This window comes from Plutella xylostella, chromosome 5 (genome assembly GCF_932276165.1).
Source record: "Plutella xylostella chromosome 5, ilPluXylo3.1, whole genome shotgun sequence".
Lineage (NCBI taxonomy): Eukaryota > Metazoa > Arthropoda > Insecta > Lepidoptera > Plutellidae > Plutella > Plutella xylostella.
Window position 1 is genome coordinate 12518978 of NC_063985.1, and position 17699 is coordinate 12536676.

General features: G+C 39.8%; 2 protein-coding genes across 3 annotated transcripts in view; one reads left to right on the forward strand and one right to left on the reverse strand.

Annotated features, from left to right (window-relative positions):
- The window catches only part of LOC105382214 (solute carrier organic anion transporter family member 4A1), a 33617-nt gene extending 23443 nt beyond the window's left edge, over window positions 1–10174 (reverse strand). The window contains exons 1-3 of one of the 2 annotated variants that reach the window (XM_048633329.1): window positions 9740–10174; window positions 7004–7136; window positions 933–1068 (exon numbers count right to left, since the gene is read on the reverse strand). In XM_048633329.1, coding sequence (XP_048489286.1) covers window positions 933–1068; window positions 7004–7132 — 265 coding nt within the window. In that variant the 5' untranslated portion in view covers window positions 7133–7136; window positions 9740–10174. Of the gene's footprint in view, window positions 1–932; window positions 1069–5640; window positions 5879–7003; window positions 7137–9739 lie in introns of those variants that run through there. The other variant, XM_048633330.1, reaches the window with a different exon arrangement.
- Window positions 10175–12257: 2083 nt separating this feature from the next.
- Window positions 12258–16722, forward strand: LOC105382215 (dynein assembly factor with WDR repeat domains 1). The gene is made up of 10 exons (XM_048633398.1): window positions 12258–12490; window positions 12966–13084; window positions 13314–13404; window positions 13618–13740; window positions 14134–14318; window positions 14586–14718; window positions 15051–15210; window positions 15543–15680; window positions 16044–16136; window positions 16487–16722. The coding sequence occupies exons 1-10, from the start codon at window positions 12378–12380 to the stop codon at window positions 16589–16591; spliced, it is 1260 nt and encodes a 419-aa protein (XP_048489355.1). The 5' UTR covers window positions 12258–12377; the 3' UTR covers window positions 16592–16722.
- The last annotated feature ends 977 nt before the right edge of the window (window positions 16723–17699 follow it).

Here is a 17699-nt window from a genome sequence, read left to right on the forward strand (position 1 = left end):
GATATTAGTTTACCTTTCATAGATCTTGGGACCTCTTTATAATGTGAAGATGGTACAGCTTTGTTGTTAGTTTGGTTGGAGACCCTAGCTATAGGATCAAACAAACCCTGTGTAGCTACGCTAACACGTGAAGTACCTTAAATAAATCGGTAGGTACTCAATTGAATAGCAATAATTCAGTTCAGTTCTCAGGAAATCAAAATAATGTAGCACAAAATCTTTCCGTGAATACTGAAAGTTGGTAAGTAGTTAGGTACAAGGTAATTTCATACCTATTTGGATCACTCATTAATGTCTTATTGACCTTTGGTCCAAGTTGTACAGGTTTGGTATTTTCTTTCTCCAACAAAAATACAAACTTCGTAATTGCTCCTCCAAACCCATCAATTAATTGAATTGCTTTACCGGAAACGTACTTTTATAGTGTGTGTGGAACGAGTAGGTGTTCAATTAATTGAGAGGCTGTTATATAAAAATAAGAGGAGGATTCTTGTATCTTTTAATAGTAAATTCTAATTAAAAATAACTGGCTCCTTCACAAGATTCATAACTATAAAGACACAAGAGCAAAAAAAACTCTGATCATACTAAAATACATCTAAGGCACATACATAGGTCTACACTTCTACAGTCGCTAGGTAGAATCCGTAGGGCGTCTATGCCTGTCCACAATAAGCGATGTGCACGTAATATGCAGCTATACTGAGATGATTATGTAAATAAATAAATCTATTTCCTCAAGTGCTATGCTATATGTAATATGGAGACTAATGAATATGATTGGTGAATATCAAACTCATTCATAGCAACACAGCATAGCTCAACTCCGGCACCATTACACCGGTCTACTTTACTACTTGGAGGCACCCCAGTCTATTCTACAATACCTCCAAACCTTAGACAAGTAACATATCCCTGCTACAACCCCATACCTTGTATAGCGCCGGCCCAGCACAGCCAGAACAGCGCCCACTTGGCGGTGCGGTACCGCTGCAGCCAGCGCGGGCGCCACGCCGCCCAGCCGCAGCGCAGCCCGCGCTCCTCGGGGGGCGGGGGGTCGGCGGGGGCCTGCAACAAGGGGGATACACTGTCAAAAACATAGGGTAATCGACCCGATAGTTAGGAGTAGGACTCGGGTGAGTTAGGCTGCGTTTCCAGTTGGCATCAGGGAGGGGTCTCACCACCCCGAGGCGACTCTCCTTGTGAGTACTGTGGCCATACGCTGCAGCGGCTAGATACACTGACCCAAGGTATAGTGCCTGTAGTTTATGACCGAATCGTCGAGAGCTACAGGTCACTATAATTAAGTATATCATTTAGTTTAGATAACAAATTATTGCCTCTTCCTAGAAAATAAAATGAAACAAATAGCCGATGCACAATTACACATCATCTGATAGTATCTGTGATAAGCGTGTGATTAGATAAGTATCTGACACTTGTTGCCGGCTAATAATTAGATGTGTAGGAAAATAAACTGTACTATACTATGTGGTTGTATGGCAGACAGATCAAACTCAAATTGCAACAAACGGGAAAGCCCCATTACCTGTGCCCTGCCTGTGTGTAGTGAACCGTCATTAGCCCATTACAAACGAACATACAAGCAGGAATATGAATAAGCTTGCAACATGCACGGGATCAAACGACAGACCCCGTGGAAATGAGCAAGGTGCAACATTCAACCTTTTCCACCATCTGAATATCTACATAATGTTTGGCCGTAGTCGGGTTAAAAAATCATCATCTGTATCGAGCTTATTATTATTTTATAATGTTGTCATATTGTGAATCTTTACACTATCATTAATCCATCTTTCGGTAAGTACCATGTGGTTGAACTCGTGGGATTCGGCTATAAATGTATGGTACTTTTATGGGGCGTATTCCAACTGTGAATGTACGTTGGCCAATGTACAAACTGCCGAGAAGTTACTGTTGAAGATAGGCTCCAGATATTCTACAGCAGTTTCAAGACCGCTTCATCATTTCAGCTCTCAGAAGCTTCTTCGAACGACCTCGGGCAGATAACAGGCAACCTACATTTGCTTCTTAAGATAAGAGCTTAGCAAATAGTAGAATCGCGCAATGATAACTTGTTATCCATTTGTAAAGAAAGGCTCAGGAAAATAAGATCGTAAAATTGACGTTATGTCGGTCTATAAAACCGGTATAATTTCAATATCTTATAGTTTTAGGAAATTAAAAACTTGATCATTAAAATCAATCAATCCAAATATTTCTATTAAATAAATAACAACATTATCCTCGTTCCGCGCTGCCAGTCCTCTTTCGAAGCAACCTGTAATATACAGGCTGATTAGTAAATCGGTTCTTCCACGACGCGTGACTCACAGTGCTAAGGACAGTCCGGCTCGCGCCCACGGCTTCCGCCCTGTCATTCCCGCTCAAATCACTCGAGAGTAATTTCCTTACTTGTCACATTAAATCACCATCAAGTTGGCCACGTGGATGGTCCAATTTATACGGTAAATACGGACAATAACTTCATAAGTGGCTGCTATGGATACTTGAACTGAATTAACTTGATTTATTGGGATTGCTATAGCTAGTCAATTTTTATTTGTTTTTCAGTCTTTACTAGCGATCGTAATCGCCATATTTCGTGACATTTTCAGGGCAATAACTCGTTGCGGGTGTATTATAATTATAAATTAAGTGAGTAACTATGTAGGTAAGTATTAGTATACTTTACTAACTTTGTAACATACCTAGTAGTTATACGTTATTGAAAAGGCAAATTTACCTACGTGTGACATCAATAGGTGTTGGTGTAATTCATAGAATCCTGTAGAAAAATATACCTAGGTATTTATTTGGTAAAGTACCTAATGCCGTTTATGCCTATTTAATTTAATAAAACATCATAAAAAGCCCAAGTGGGTGCGTATCAACAAAGATCGTATTTACATTAATCAAGTAGGTTTTGTGTCCACACAAATACCAGGATGTCACTTGAGTCATTGTGCTTTGGAGCCATTGTGAGACGTGTATGGATGTATGGAGCTGTGTGACTCGATGTATGGGACATTGATTTTAGGATAATTGAGACGTGCGTGTCGTCAGCCTTGTTTGAAAGATTAGAATTAAATCAATAAGGAATGATAATAAAATAAATATAATTCATGAGGTCTATGAAGATATTGTTTATATGGAAAGACCAATATTGCAAAGGATGATTAAATGGATGCGAAGCGTGAGATGATTCGTCATCTCAAGCAGGTCTTGATAAAAAAAATGAGAAATAGGGAATAGCTAACTAAGTTAGTTAGTACTAAATAAGGTTAATTAAAAACAATAAACTTTGACAAATTATTCTAGTCCAGAAAGAACGATAAAAAACGCTACGAATCCATTTATATCTAGTCAATCAAACCTAGAATTTCAAATGAGCACCTAAATTTGTATCAGCAGTCTATGACCGATGGTAACCTATCGCCATCACCCGGTGACCGGTCAAGACATACCATGCGGCTACCAGGTTGTAATGACTCTCCTTAGATTAACAATATACGAACGTTTGTCACATACAAAAAACTGCCCACACTCTTTCAAACCGTGTTTTAAGTTCAACCTAATGACAATCATTGTAAAAATGAAGAAAATCACAAATCTTGTCACTGAACTATCCAAAATAAGAGCTCAGTAGTAGAACTGGGATATTACACTGCCGGGCAATGAAAAAGTTCCACTTCACATTCCGACAACAAACGAACCCAATTTTTTCAAAGATTTAATTTAAAGTTGGAGCAAAATAGTACCGATTTTAGTTGGTAATATCCTGATGCTCTGTTAAATGTACTTCATTGTTGCAGAAGACGGCCAAAGCTAACCTTTTCCGTTTAGAAGTAATTTTGTGTTTTTCTCAGTGGAACCTTTTCATTGCCCGTGAGTGTATTTGTCAAGACGTTTCTTTTGCACTGACACTCCATCTAGTCCGTATTAAAACATCGTTGTGACTCCGTGTGACCTCCCACCGTCTCAGAGTGCGTGACGCAGTGGACATGTCACAATACTGGTGGTTAATATGTAATCAGGAGCTTTGAACATGGAGCTTTTCATTTTTTAGGGGAAAATCAGCTTTTGCCGTGGAAAACTATAAATTATTGGTTTGATTGCTATCGCTTGTGTAGTAAAATAGGAATATAAGTTCATGAATCATAGACTCATCATGGTTTTCACAGAAAACCGGTCCAAATAATAATGTTTATGAAATCAGAACCAATCAATTCGTGACACATTAAGGAATGGATACGGTTAAGTTTGCATTGATATTTGGTTTATATTAAAATGAGATCGAGTGACTTTTTATTGTACCCTGTGCTGAAACCATGTTCGAATCCCGACTGGGTCTATTGTAAATCTATATTTGTAAAGTAAAGACCAAATAACTGTTCTCGGGTGTTGTTACTGTGTTTTGTTTTATGAAAACGCATTGACATGAATCATGTGGTATTTTTAGTAGCTTTTACTGAAAGGTAAAGTAAGAGTACATAAAGTTACGCAGAAAATAGGACAAAAAGCGACACAAAGTGCCATATTTCATCATCAGTGCCAGCCAAAATAAAACTTCGTCACCCCTTTCCTTTCAGGGGCTACAGGAAAAGTTACTATTTGAAAATATCATTGCGATTTCAGGTAGGTATTTCACTCAAAATTCAATGTTTTTTCATGACCATGTCACGGTAAAATCGATATTTGTTGTATTTTTAGTTGGTATCTTTCCGTGACTGGGTGCTATTGCTATGACACGGTTCCATCAAGGCAGTAAACATTGGCCTTCCTGATATTGACATGCTGATGAAGCTTGCAACTTCCAAGCATTGTTTCTGTTATGTTTTTGTAGATAGTTAGTTTTGTTGCTAAAGCTTTCACCATTAATACAGGGTGTTGTGAACAGTAAATAAGTTCTGTTGCATTCTTGACATTAAACAATCTCGCATGCGTATGAGGTCTAAATGGAAAATGTCAAAATGGAATTCCGATCCGACTTTAATATTTTATGTCTAATTTCATTTAAAAGATCATAAGTTTCATTTAAAAGATCGCTACTATGTATGGTAAGGTTACACTTTGGTAATTAGTTATTGTAAGTAGCCAGGCAATTAATGATGGTCTTGGGTCAAGTATCGGTAAAACAAAAAAAAAGTTAAGTAAAAGTTAACTTCGTATGGACGTTGGGGAATGGGCAGTGATTATGATGTTATTTGGTGCAATTTGGTCGATACGATCTGCGAATCAAGCCCGAGCGTCGCGGTAATTTCGACTTTTGTTGTCCGAAATTAGTTATTTTGATGAATTTTATTAGGGTTCCTCGTATACTAGAACAGTCAGGGACACTACCAATATTATCGTAAATAATATTAGTCCAGTTAAAAATATTTAAGGAATCTATGTATGTTAAGCAAGTTGAGATAATTTTAAGTAGTTGTTAAGTATTTATTTTATATATTTATTTATTTATTTTATAATTTATGATTTTGTAACTTTTACTGTTATAGTTTTTTTTTCGTTAAGTACATTAATCCAATAACAAAATATGTCTTCTTGTACGATGGGACTGGAGGTACATATATAAAAGCCTTATATTTTATAAGTTAAATAAACACCTTCACCTACCATTTCCAAAACGCATACACAGCACAATGAAAACCCGACTAAACCATGCCAAACAATAAATTCAAAATTGGAACTTTTTGGCGCGACTGAAAAGTTTTTACTTTTTCGTAAGCTCTGAAGTGGCCAGTGCGTCGTGACGTCACACGCTCGCAGCGGGCGAGGGCGCGACGGGAACTGAGGGCGGCAAAATGGAACAGCCTGTATATAAACAATCGGCTACGTAGGATATGGGCGATTACGAGATAAATGATCCAGATAGTGAGTTATATCACTTGATGTACACGTAATTATTTAACATTAGCATGAGATAATGTTATAGTTACAGGATGCTATTAAATTGTCAGATGGTTGACCTAGGTCTGGTAATGAAGATCTCCTCGATAGGTAGGTATACCCCAAAAGTTGTCACTTTTGTCTGTAACCCGCAATTTTCAGACGAATTACTGTAAGGTGACGCGATATTGAAAGATACGAGATCGAAACTTTTTTTCGTAAACTGGAGTGACCCGCTAAACAATTACATCCGCAAGTATAATAAATTAGAAGCCCATAGATAAAAATTATACACATAATAATTATTGTACTTCACAACATACAGATGATACAGAACACAGTACAATGCAACATTCCCCCGAATACCTCAGATGAAGATTGAGTCGCTAAATGAGTTTTGTAATGAAAAAGTCATTAAGTATGCATAAAGTTGCAAAACGACATCATCAGAGCTTTCAAGCTCCCGGATTCATCTGTCTCCACGACTAAGCGCATATACTGTGCACGTGCGACAAACTTTACGTGACTTTAATTTGAATTTGGAACCAAATTAAATTCGCGCCATATTTATGGCTTTTGGAGGGAAATCGAGAGCTTCGTAGGAAAAAGCTCGTTTTAAGCCTACTTAGGTGTCTCGGGAGATAAATGCTGCTGTTGGGTGTTCGTAGCTACAGGAAAAGAAGGAAATAAATAGTAGGAGACATTTAAATAACGCTTACTACAAGGTACGATAAATTGTGGGATTCCTTAACATTCCATGGGCAAGGCATACATAATTTCAACTTTGATAAATCCGGAACCGTTGCTACCATACCATCACAGTACATCAGCAATAAACACGCCTGCTTATCTGTTCAACTGGCATACATTTTTATGGATCTATAAGGATTCTTGATTGAATGTGCTGTGGTGCTACTAAGGTAGCTGCAGTCTAATTCTACACAACTTTCGAGGTGCGTCTGGAAATCCTTTGCAAAATGGCCACCCGTATCTCGACCTCCTCTATACCGAGGACTCGGTATCGGCCGATCCTCGACCAATGAACGGCTAGCAATTGACCATGAACAGGCGAGTGGTGGTGATGGTCTACCTGGTGCTGTCCTGGGGGCTCCTTGCCGTGCGTGCGCAGGTCGATGGTCTGGAAGCCGTCGTCGGCGCCCTCGAACCCGCGGTTCACGACCCCCACCCCCGCGCCCTGCAGGTCTTCAGGTGGAGACATGCTTCTGGAAGGTACAAGGGTGAATCGTCAGCAAAGGTGTCACTATAAACTTACATTATTTCTATAAGTTACTACAAAAGATTATGCTAAACAAGATTAAGTATAGTTAATTATTATATTATTATAGCCATACGATTGTTGTGATTAATGAAATAAATCTTATCCAAAAAATGGTAGAACCGTGGGGAATAGATAGCTGATGATGAAATGATGTTTGGTAGTTATGATGGTAGGAAATTATTGTACCTACATACTGAATTACCTACCTACTTCAGACACTTTAATGTGATAGATAATGAAAGAAAAGCTTCTTATACTATTTCCGGATAATATAAACGTTTTTGAGTATTTACGGATGGACGTCTGTTACTCTTTCACGGGAAAAAATATGCTACTTCTATCCCGAAATTCTCACGATTGGAGAAAACTTTTCAAGGCGAAGCAAGGCTATTTATTAGTATATAATATATATTAGCTGTGGTTACGAGCCATTGTTTATACTGTTAGTCAGGGAATTGCAAAGAAAGGGTATATCGTTATCGGCACAGTTATTTTATTTTATTTAAGTGTAGATTTTCTGCATAGTTTTTCCCGTACTGAGGAAATGCATTCATGTCACAGTAACAATCGTCCATAAATGGGCCCTGCATATATGGGAACTGGGGCGGGTTTCTAACCACTCCTGCGCATACAATTGTAACCAATGAATGAAGAAGTGTTTCCATGATTCAACTATGCGAACTGGTATGGGCTACACGAACAAATTTTACTGTTTTCCCGAGCACTGCGGAGTTTGGTGGAAGAACTTATGTCATTGCTTATTTAATTTTATTGGTATTCCACTTCTATGATGAAGGTACAATTATTATTATAGTGTAGGTCTCCAACTCTCCATATAGCCCTTCTCGGCATCAAGCTTTTTCCTCGTTTTTCAGTAAGCTTTCGGACTATTTAGCCAAGCTAGCTACTAAGTTATTAATCCCATTTCATTGACTCGTCCTATGTCCTATCAAGCGCTGATTCACATCATCACACAACAAGCATCCTCCCGGATTCAATTCTATGACACCACACAATAGACGTCGATAGCCGTTCCGACTCACTGCCCTTGCACAATAATATGAGGGCGCTATACGCCACAGTCACCGCTATTGGTCAATAATCAGGTAACGCAATAAACACTAGGTGCATTCAATTTGTGTTGAGTCAAGTTACTCTTGCACCCTCATATGATTGCGTTTGGTCAAGTTAGCCTTATCATGTCCACTTCTACAACGAGATCAGCGTATAGAAAAGTACAGGGTTGTTGCAAATACCTATGTTCCATTTCCTCACTTATCTCACATGACTGTATTGGGGTTCATTCTTTCTAATCCACTTTTGTTATACGACATCTTCTCTTATACATACGTGTTACCTATTATGTACCTTCTTTACACCCTATGATTTATATAAGGGTAAAATGTATATATAGGTATATCGCTGTAGTCTTGTTGATGCCGGGAATCATGTAGCTTTCAGAGAAGTCAATTTTCCATAACAGTGCGCTGATGGGGCGGGCGCCGTGTCATGGTGGAAAATTGCCGGCACCTCTGCCTAATGCGCAAATTCATCCAAGCAACCTACGAGGTTACGAGCTCTGCTAAGTTTCGGGTATTTTGGCACTAACATACATAGATATAAGTATACACTTACCTACATAAATATAGTATGAACTCTAGACAACTTTTTGTTTAAAACAAGGAATGTTTGTGATGAAATTCTTACTTAACAGAGCGTAACGTGTTATGTGGAATTACCAGATTACTTACTTATTAGATAATTATAAGGTTTTATTTCATTTTTATTCGTATACCTACCTATCAGTATAATTTACCATGTAATTAAGTACTTATAAGTAGGTACTTTAAAAAAGTGTTAAAACCTTTCTAAAGGTGGAACCTGTATCGTAAAATCTTCGCGCTTAATTAACATTCTAAATAATAATATAGTATAAGTATGTGAATATTGTGAATAGTGTACGAATATTAAAAAAAACTTTTTGTTCTCTAATGCATGGAAGCCATCCTTACACTATTAGCCAGATTTTGGTTGTATTAAATTCAAATATACTAATTAATACTCAAACAAAATTTTCACAAATAATGTGAAAATCTTATAATTCTAAAAACCCCGTCAGTCAAAATTACCTGTGAAAATAAAGCTACGGTGACCTCAATTTGTGGTTTAGGCGGGAAAATCTTCCGTAAGCCTTAAACCGGTGTCTTTTTAATTAAGTATAAATTATAATAAATGCTGACGGAAACTCCATTAATTTCAGTTAATACATTGAGATCCTACATCTCGAAAATTTTCGTCTTTTAATAGCATCGGACGTATATTCACAAATAAACTTTGCTTCGGTGTATTCTTATAGATTAAAGTAAAAACAGATAGGATTGGTTGTTTACTGTCTATCTAACAAAGGGATCTACAAATATGCAAATTTTATTATAGTTTAACACCGCAATTTCCTTGGCATTCAAAGATAATTAAATCTCAAGTATCATGGCACAGGTGATGTGATGTGACTGTGTACCTATGAATGCATCTTATGTGGGTACTTACATAATTAAACAGCGGTTGTCAGCCACACACTTGAGGTCACAAACTCATTTCATCACCTTCACGCACTTTATTATTAAACACATTTATTTGAACAGCCTCTATATCCAGGCAATCACTCTTTGCACTACACCATTAACATTATAAAAAAAAAAAACTTAAAATTAATGATGAATTACGAAATCCGTGCACGACAGTGATGCAACATCCAGAAACGTGTGCGAAAGTAAAAGTGGAAGAGAGAGAGAAAGCGTCCGGTCGTGATTCGAGTTCGAGTTTTAAATTTAAAATTGGAACGGTGGATGGCGAGACGTTCGGCGCCTCACCTGCCGCGCGAAGCACTGGTTGTCTATGGGTTGTTGCGAGCCTGCGCCTGCGACGGTCAAGGACCCGCAACCTGTTCCACCGGACGTGGCGCTAGGGCCGCCGCCGCCGCCGCCCGGCACGGGAACCCTCCGCGTGCCATGTTGTTAGTTACGCGATGTAATTACGGGCTAAGTTAATTTGTTTTTTTTTTAACTATTGCTATTACCTATTCTGTATTAACAGCTAGTCCATATTTGCATTTATTATTATCACTCAAGCAAAGCATTATGCAAGATGCGCATAACATGACCGACTTGAAAGTAGTTTGCTATGTCATTGTGAGAGGTATACTTTACGGTTTACGACCATTTTTTAAATGTAAAATAGTACTTCTCACATCGTTTTTTTAGGGTATTTACCGATATCCTATAATCTATAATATGTATAAGTACCTAGCTAACCTAAACCATTATTTAAAATACTCATGATTATATGTTTTTTTTATTAATTATGAAGAAAATAACAGTTTTATGTGACCTACTACGTACTTTATTATATAACTACTATGTATATATTTCGCTAACCATTATTAAATTATAAATATTGACATGCCTAACATAGGTAAGTACCTACATAATATATTATAATAATTCTAAAGGATAGTTTACATTAAATTATCATACCATAATCATGTTAAAATCCTACAAAAAGATGATTTTATCGTTAACGTCCTTTACTAACCAAGTCGTGTGGTAGCCCTACTGCACACATACACCTCTTGACATGATCGCTCCTCGTCACGCGGGTGATCTTGGAAATGCCTTCATCATTCACTATTATTAATACTTTAGCAATCAGCAGTTTTTTTTACGAAAATTCCAATATATTTTTAGCATGGTTTTGCATAGAAATATTTATTTGCATGCAACTTTTCCTATTCTACAATATAATATAAAATTATTTTTTTAAAGATTTTTTTATGAAGAGACTTAGAAAATAAGCAAACTTATCCGCCTTAAAGCTTTTTGTAAAGCTTCTTTGAAGCTATTAGCCCAGTCACAAACTTTAGACGCCTAACTCAAAGGCAGGTCATTCCAATATACCTTGCCGAAGCCACTGAAAAGCTCATCTTCCCACAAACCTAGAAAGCCCCAGTCTTTGTTTAACCGAAGTCTCATATTTTTGCTAGAGCTGGGACAGTACGGAGGAAAATAGTCCCGACTCGAACGAAAATCCCGATTTACAGACACTACGGGAGGATTTTCATAGGAGTTTCACGAGTTTCATAGGTGTTTATCAGTTGTATTTATGTCTTCACTTCACACAAATTACACTAATATCGCCTGTTTATGTCTCGAAATGAATCACTCATCCCATTTAATTATGAAATGCCTTGCGTTCTGCACAAATTGCAGATTTATTTCCGCATACCTTATTTTGTTATGATTACTTTTATGACTTTTACGATTTTTAGTTAATTCTGCATTTTATCATGAATAACTAGACATGTTAAGTGATCCCGAAGTTTCGAGACTGCACTATGGACATGACTATTTCTATTCCAAAGCTAAACACCTTGACACTCTTTGCCACCCTAAAAGCAACCTTATTTCTTTGTAAGACAGTGCAAAGAGTCCAAGGTATTCTGAGATAGATTGGCAGGCCTTGTATGGAAACTGGGACGCCCAGTGGGAACACCTACAACTTTTTCCTGACTTAGAAATTGTTTGTTGATGTCTCTTTGATGCTAGAGGAAAATTGTGTAGTATGATTTTCTTGATGTGAGTTCACGCCTATGATGACTACAGTATGCAAATTACTTACTGGATTGTGTGATTTGTAGGACCTCCTAGAAAATAGGCGTGTTTATATTAGCGTGTGTGTCTGTTCGTTGTCTTGTCTGCCCTCCAACCTCCAATACCAATGGATCTAATGGGTTTAGTCACTTGCATCGCTTTCTAAAGTTCCATCAGCTTAGATGATAAGTACCAAATGCAATGATATGCAAGGTGCACCCGAGTCCGCGTTGTTCAATGGTGCTAAAGTTCAGAGTAGCTTGCACAGTGACCCCATTATTCGACCTACAACAACAACCCTCCGAGTTATCATTCTGAAACCCTCCCACACCCGTCACCATAGAAACAACAATAATATTGACAAAATTCTGACAACATGTTGTGTTTTTAACCCTCCCCGCAAGCACTGCTTAAAAGTTTAAAATGCATCGATTGAATCCAATCACCTAGACACGATACCATCAGGCCCAGTACCTAGAACTTCTGGTCACCATTAGGACTGCACGTAGGACTTTCAGGAGCCATTAGGAGTTAGGACCATGAGGCTGGAGAAGTTCCACCTGCGCTACCACCCCCCAGGGCTTGTGCTGGAGTATATTCAGAAGGGAGTCTCCAAGACCAAGGAGATAGACCTTCTGGAGCTGGACTCCAGGTGAGAGATAGCAAGATTGTGATAAAAATAACAAAGATTACCAATGTTGATGATTATGTTGTGCTGATTTTTTATCATTTTTTAAAATTAAGTATATCTGATTTAAGATTAAGATTAAGATTAATTTAAGATTGGTGATGAAACATACTGCTAAGAAAGTAAGAACATCAACTCACCCCAAACCATCCATCCATTTTGAAGCTGCAGTGCGACTGTACCAGTCAACCACACCCATCTTCTTTGATCCAAACTTCCCAATGTCTCCATAATATTCCGTGCATCCCATTGATCTAATATTACTTACGTATAGAAACGATACCGCTATGCTTTGTTGCCACTTGGCAATATGGACTCTACGACTTGGTCGAACGCCCCGTACTGCTTCACGTGGAACACAAATTTTGTTCGCGATTTATGTTCTAGTTCTAGTACGATAGTCATTAGTACATTATAATTCAATGGTGCATTCTTCCAGCACGGACATCCCGGCGCTGGCGACGGAGCTGGTCGCCCGGGAGCCGCTGCTGACGGCCGAGGTGGACCCCCAACTGCGCCAGTGCTTGCTCATGCTGCAGAAGAGGACTGAACATGAAGGTATAAGCCGGTGGAGTGCAATTGGTAACAGACCACATAACCATAAGACATCCCTAAAAAGAACAGCCGCTTTAGCGAAAATAATAACTAGCTCATTCAAATCTAATTATGTGATAATATTCCATGTCATCACTAGGTATCTAGGTGTAGCTACCTAAAATAGTGTGGTAAGGGCCGGAATCAGAATAACTGACGGTAGAGTTTTAACGAGCTTTATTTTGTGTGTAAGGTCCAAGCGGCAAAAGGTTCTACATCTACAAAACACTCCAAACTCACGTCCTTCCGCTTACCAACGTCGCATTTGACAAGACTGGAAGCAGGTAAGTCTTATCTCATCATCATTAATAGTTGGTTGAATGGTAGAAAATGCTTTCAGCATTCCACACTTTGTACACCGCTCACCCACCGAAGAAAACGGTAGTGCCCATTTTCAACTTCATTGCCAACAGAGGTCCAAAACCTAAATTCTCTAGTTTCTAGGTAGTCCTTAAAGTAGCCTGTTGATGCTGACGTCCATTTCCACACATCTGCAGGTGTCTCTCGGGCAGCTACGACCGCACGTGCAAGGTGTGGGACGTGGAGCGCGGTCGTGACGTCACCACCCTCACCGGGCATCAGAACGTCGTGTATTCTGTCGGCTTCAACTTCCCAGTGTGGTGATTATTGCTTTAAACTGACTGATAATCGAGGGTACTTACTTACAAGAAGTATAACCTGTATAACACATAATCCCGTAAAACGTCTACTGCAGGACATTTATGGACCTCCGTTATTGCTATTACATCCACTTTGGCAGGAGGATTGGATATATTACACAAGAGTCACAAGACAGACGTTTAGCACCTCAGGCAAGAAGTCAAATATTGGTCTCGGCTGGGAATATACTATTGATTATTTAAAAAAACCTGTGAGACCTTCGACCCTACAACCAGACTCACTAGCCACTGCGCTATCCAGCCGAACTCAGAAATGTTGCCTTCTTCATGACCCCACAAAAGAACCCTTTCCTTCTCCTTTTCTACCACAGCTAACCACATCCTCTTCCTCAGCAACCGCGTAGTGACCGGCTCGTTCGACAAGTCGGCACGAGTCTGGGACCCCCTCACCGGCGAGTGTCTCAGCGCGCTTTGGGGGCACCGGGCCGAGGTGGTGGCGGCGCAGTTCAGCCCTCGAGGAGATCACGTGGCCACGGCTTCCATGGATAGCACGGCTAAGCTGTATGATGCTGATACTGGTGAGGAGGAACTTGGATGTAAAGTTTGTAAAGTAATGATTCAGTATGGTGAAGTTTGGGTCAAAGTAACGTTATCCCTCTCAGGTTTCATTATTCCAGGTTAGTGTGTGTAAAGTGTGGGGCAATATTCTCTTGACCTGAATTAAAACTCAGAACCTACTGAAGCCTGCCTGAACAAACAATCACGCATGGGATATTGTTTTGAAGTAGCATAGATTTTCCCTACATCCACCATGGATGTGATTATTTAATAAATTGTTTACTCAGGCGCAGAGATCCACACATACGTCGGCCACACGGCAGAAGTGATAGCCCTTCAGTTTGATCCCAACGAAGGTTCCAGAATCATCACCGGCTCCTTCGATGGTACGGTATCCATGTGGGACACCAGAGTCAAAGAGTAAGTTCTCAAAATACGCCTCTTTTTTATAGTTTAGCTACGTTTCAAACAAGAGAGATTAGTTATTCAACTCTGGTAAGGCGCTGTTGTCATCACGTCCACGTCCACTTTCACAGACTGACTGAGTAAACTGTAGTTCGCCTGAATTTCTTCCATTGAAATAAATAAACTATCGTTACTTTTACTACTTTAAGTATAGAACAGTCGATTTACTGTCCTCAATGGAAAATTTACCTATTCTATGCTCGCCCTCATAGCCTTCCGTACAGACGATTGTAACGTCTTCTTTTGTGCCCTCCTCTGTATCCCCAAACCTCATTTCCCTCCCCCAGTCGCGTGTGCGTGCTAATGGGCCACGAGGGTGAGATCTCGAACGTGCAGCTGAGCTGGGACAGCCGCCTCGTGGGCTCCTCCTCGCTGGACCGCAGCGCCAAGCTGTGGGACGCGAGGGAACGAGCCTGTTTGGCTACTGTGTCTGGGCATACTGATGAGGTATAGACAAAGCGGTTCTTCTTTTAGCGTGTAGTGAAAGGCTAGCCAGTCAGTTTGTCGGTCACTGATTGCCCAGGGTGCAACGGATTTATACGGTACGTTGATATGTAATTCGAAATTGCACTTCAAAAGTAATATTATCATCATCATCTTCATCAGTACGTTAACTAAAATAATTATCATCCACAAAAACACTCCAAGGAAGGCACTCTGTCCTCGGTTTTCCTCATTCAGCTACTTTACCTTTTTTATAGTTCATCGGCCCGACGTTACGCCTACGAAAGTGATAGCAATAACTATACATTTTCCTCATGCAATAGTGGTGTCCTCAGGTGCTGGACATCAGCTTCGACTGGGCGGGCGCGCGGCTGGCGACGGCGTCCAGCGACCGCTCGGCGCGCGTCTACGACGTCAAGACCGACTTCAAGGAGCTGGCTGTGATGACGGGGCACAGGGATGAGGTTTCCAAGGTGAGGATGTGTGGACTTTCTGCCGGGTTTTATGATTTGATCGATCGGTTGGTTTATTTACTGTTGTTATAATTAGTATAGGTGTCTCTAGGTGTTACCAAGACATTTTGTTAATTTTAGTGTAGATACATAGGTACCTTTGGACTTAGTCCCTATCGGTTAACTATACCCCAAATATGCACAAGCATAGCATGACACAGGCATCAGCTCGCGGAACCCACGTCCACAGGATAGCTGTATTGACTGGATGAGGAAGGCCAAAAGACAGCCTGTTTTGGTGCTCCTTCAGACAGGCCTATGTGTCTGAAGTAGATGTTGATGATGATACCACATTAGAAACACCCTCTATGTGTCTGTTCCAAGGTGTGCTTCAGCCCGGCGGGGGGCAGCCTGCTGACGGCCTCCGCCGACCGGAGCGCCCGCATCTGGAACACGGCCACGTGGAACTGTATTCAGGTAAGTAATTTTATGTTATTTGATGTTATGTTTTGGGCTAAATAATCATAGCGTGGGACACTCTGCTTTGATATTTAGCCGGTGCTGATGGCTGGATGAGGCAGGCCGATACGAGAACATAGCACTGTGGCGCTCCTTGAGAGAGTTCTATGTTCAGCAGACCCAGCAGTGGGCAATCATTGCCAGATGATGATGATCTTAGTAGCTGACGGATGTTTTCATATTAATTTTTGGTTTTGAGGCGCTCTTTAGGCCCTGCGTGTTCAGTAGAGGGCGCTATCAGTATCTACAGTTTGTACTGGAGATACTGATGAACCTGTGAACCAATGAATATCTGCTAACGTCCGCAGGTGCTGTCTGGCCACGAGGGGGAGATATTCTCGTGCGCGTTCTCGTACGCCGGCGACGCCATCATCACCGCCTCCAAGGACAACTCGTGCCGCGTGTGGAGGTGACTCGACTGGTGGACCTCCACACACAATACCTCCACGGAGAGTGAACAATGAGTTCTTGTAAATGTAACTATGTGTTGTGTAAGTTGGGTTTGATGCGACAAGTGGTGGTAGAAACTCTTCACCAAGACTGTTTGTAAAATAATTATTTAGGTAAGTACTTAGTTACCCAAATATTTAGTTATTTATATTCTATGCGATTATGTTATCATAAAAAATAGTAAAATTTTAAATAAATCATTAATTACTACTGTTAATAACGGCACATTTTATTATTCCCTTATAACTGAATGCTTATCACAGAAAAAAGAAACACTAGTTAGAGCTTATCACTAAGTCATTCTAATAGGTAGTTACATAGCTTTGGTGATTTATGCCGCTATAGTACCTACCTACTACATTATCATAAGCTACAGATATTCCGAACTATTCCGAAATTCCGAATCTAAAGAATTAACTAGGTCCTAGCTAGACTATACCTAGATTACCTAGCTATAGGGTTTCCAAATGTCCACGACAACGTTGTACAATGCTAAACAAAAATTGTTCATGTTTACCTATCTAAAATTCCAACATCATAGCACATTCAATCCCCTCCAGTAAATAGAGAGCCCTTTACCTATCACATCATTTTATATAATTTCACAGCAATAAATTGTTGTATTTTTTTGGTATTTTATCCATTGTCGCTGAAGTAAACAAAGCTACTGAATATAACTGGAACATCCTGCCATGACGAGCAAGCACCCGGGTCAAGCGAACTCAGATAAACGGTACACTCGACTACTACAGAGTGTTAAGATCACAACAATGTTTTTGTTAGATTATGATTGTACCCATTTCATTCTCACTCCACACGTACTAGGTAACTCTACGCTATACAAAAATAGCTGTAGTTTTGTGCCACCCAAGATAAATTGATCCAACCCACCCCATAGCACTTGGGATTGCCGATTATCTAGTAATGATATGATTCGTCTGCGCTTGCGTTGCTGTTGGTTGGTTGCTTGGTTATAAGTACCTTAGGCTTCTTAGGCTACCTAAGAAGGCGTGGCGGATGCCCCCGAAGAAAGAATGGGATATACCACTCACCAGCTACTTAAGATAAAGC

Coding starts and splice junctions, on each gene's coding strand:
- LOC105382215 (XM_048633398.1), top strand. CDS start 12,378: ATGAGGCTGGAGAAGTTCCACCTGCGCTACCACCCCCCAGGGCTTGTG. Junction 13,741..14,133: donor GGCTTCAACTTCCCAGTGTG/GTGATTATTGCT, acceptor CCTCTTCCTCAG/CAACCGCGTAGTGACCGGCT. Junction 16,137..16,486: donor CCACGTGGAACTGTATTCAG/GTAAGTAATTTT, acceptor TAACGTCCGCAG/GTGCTGTCTGGCCACGAGGG.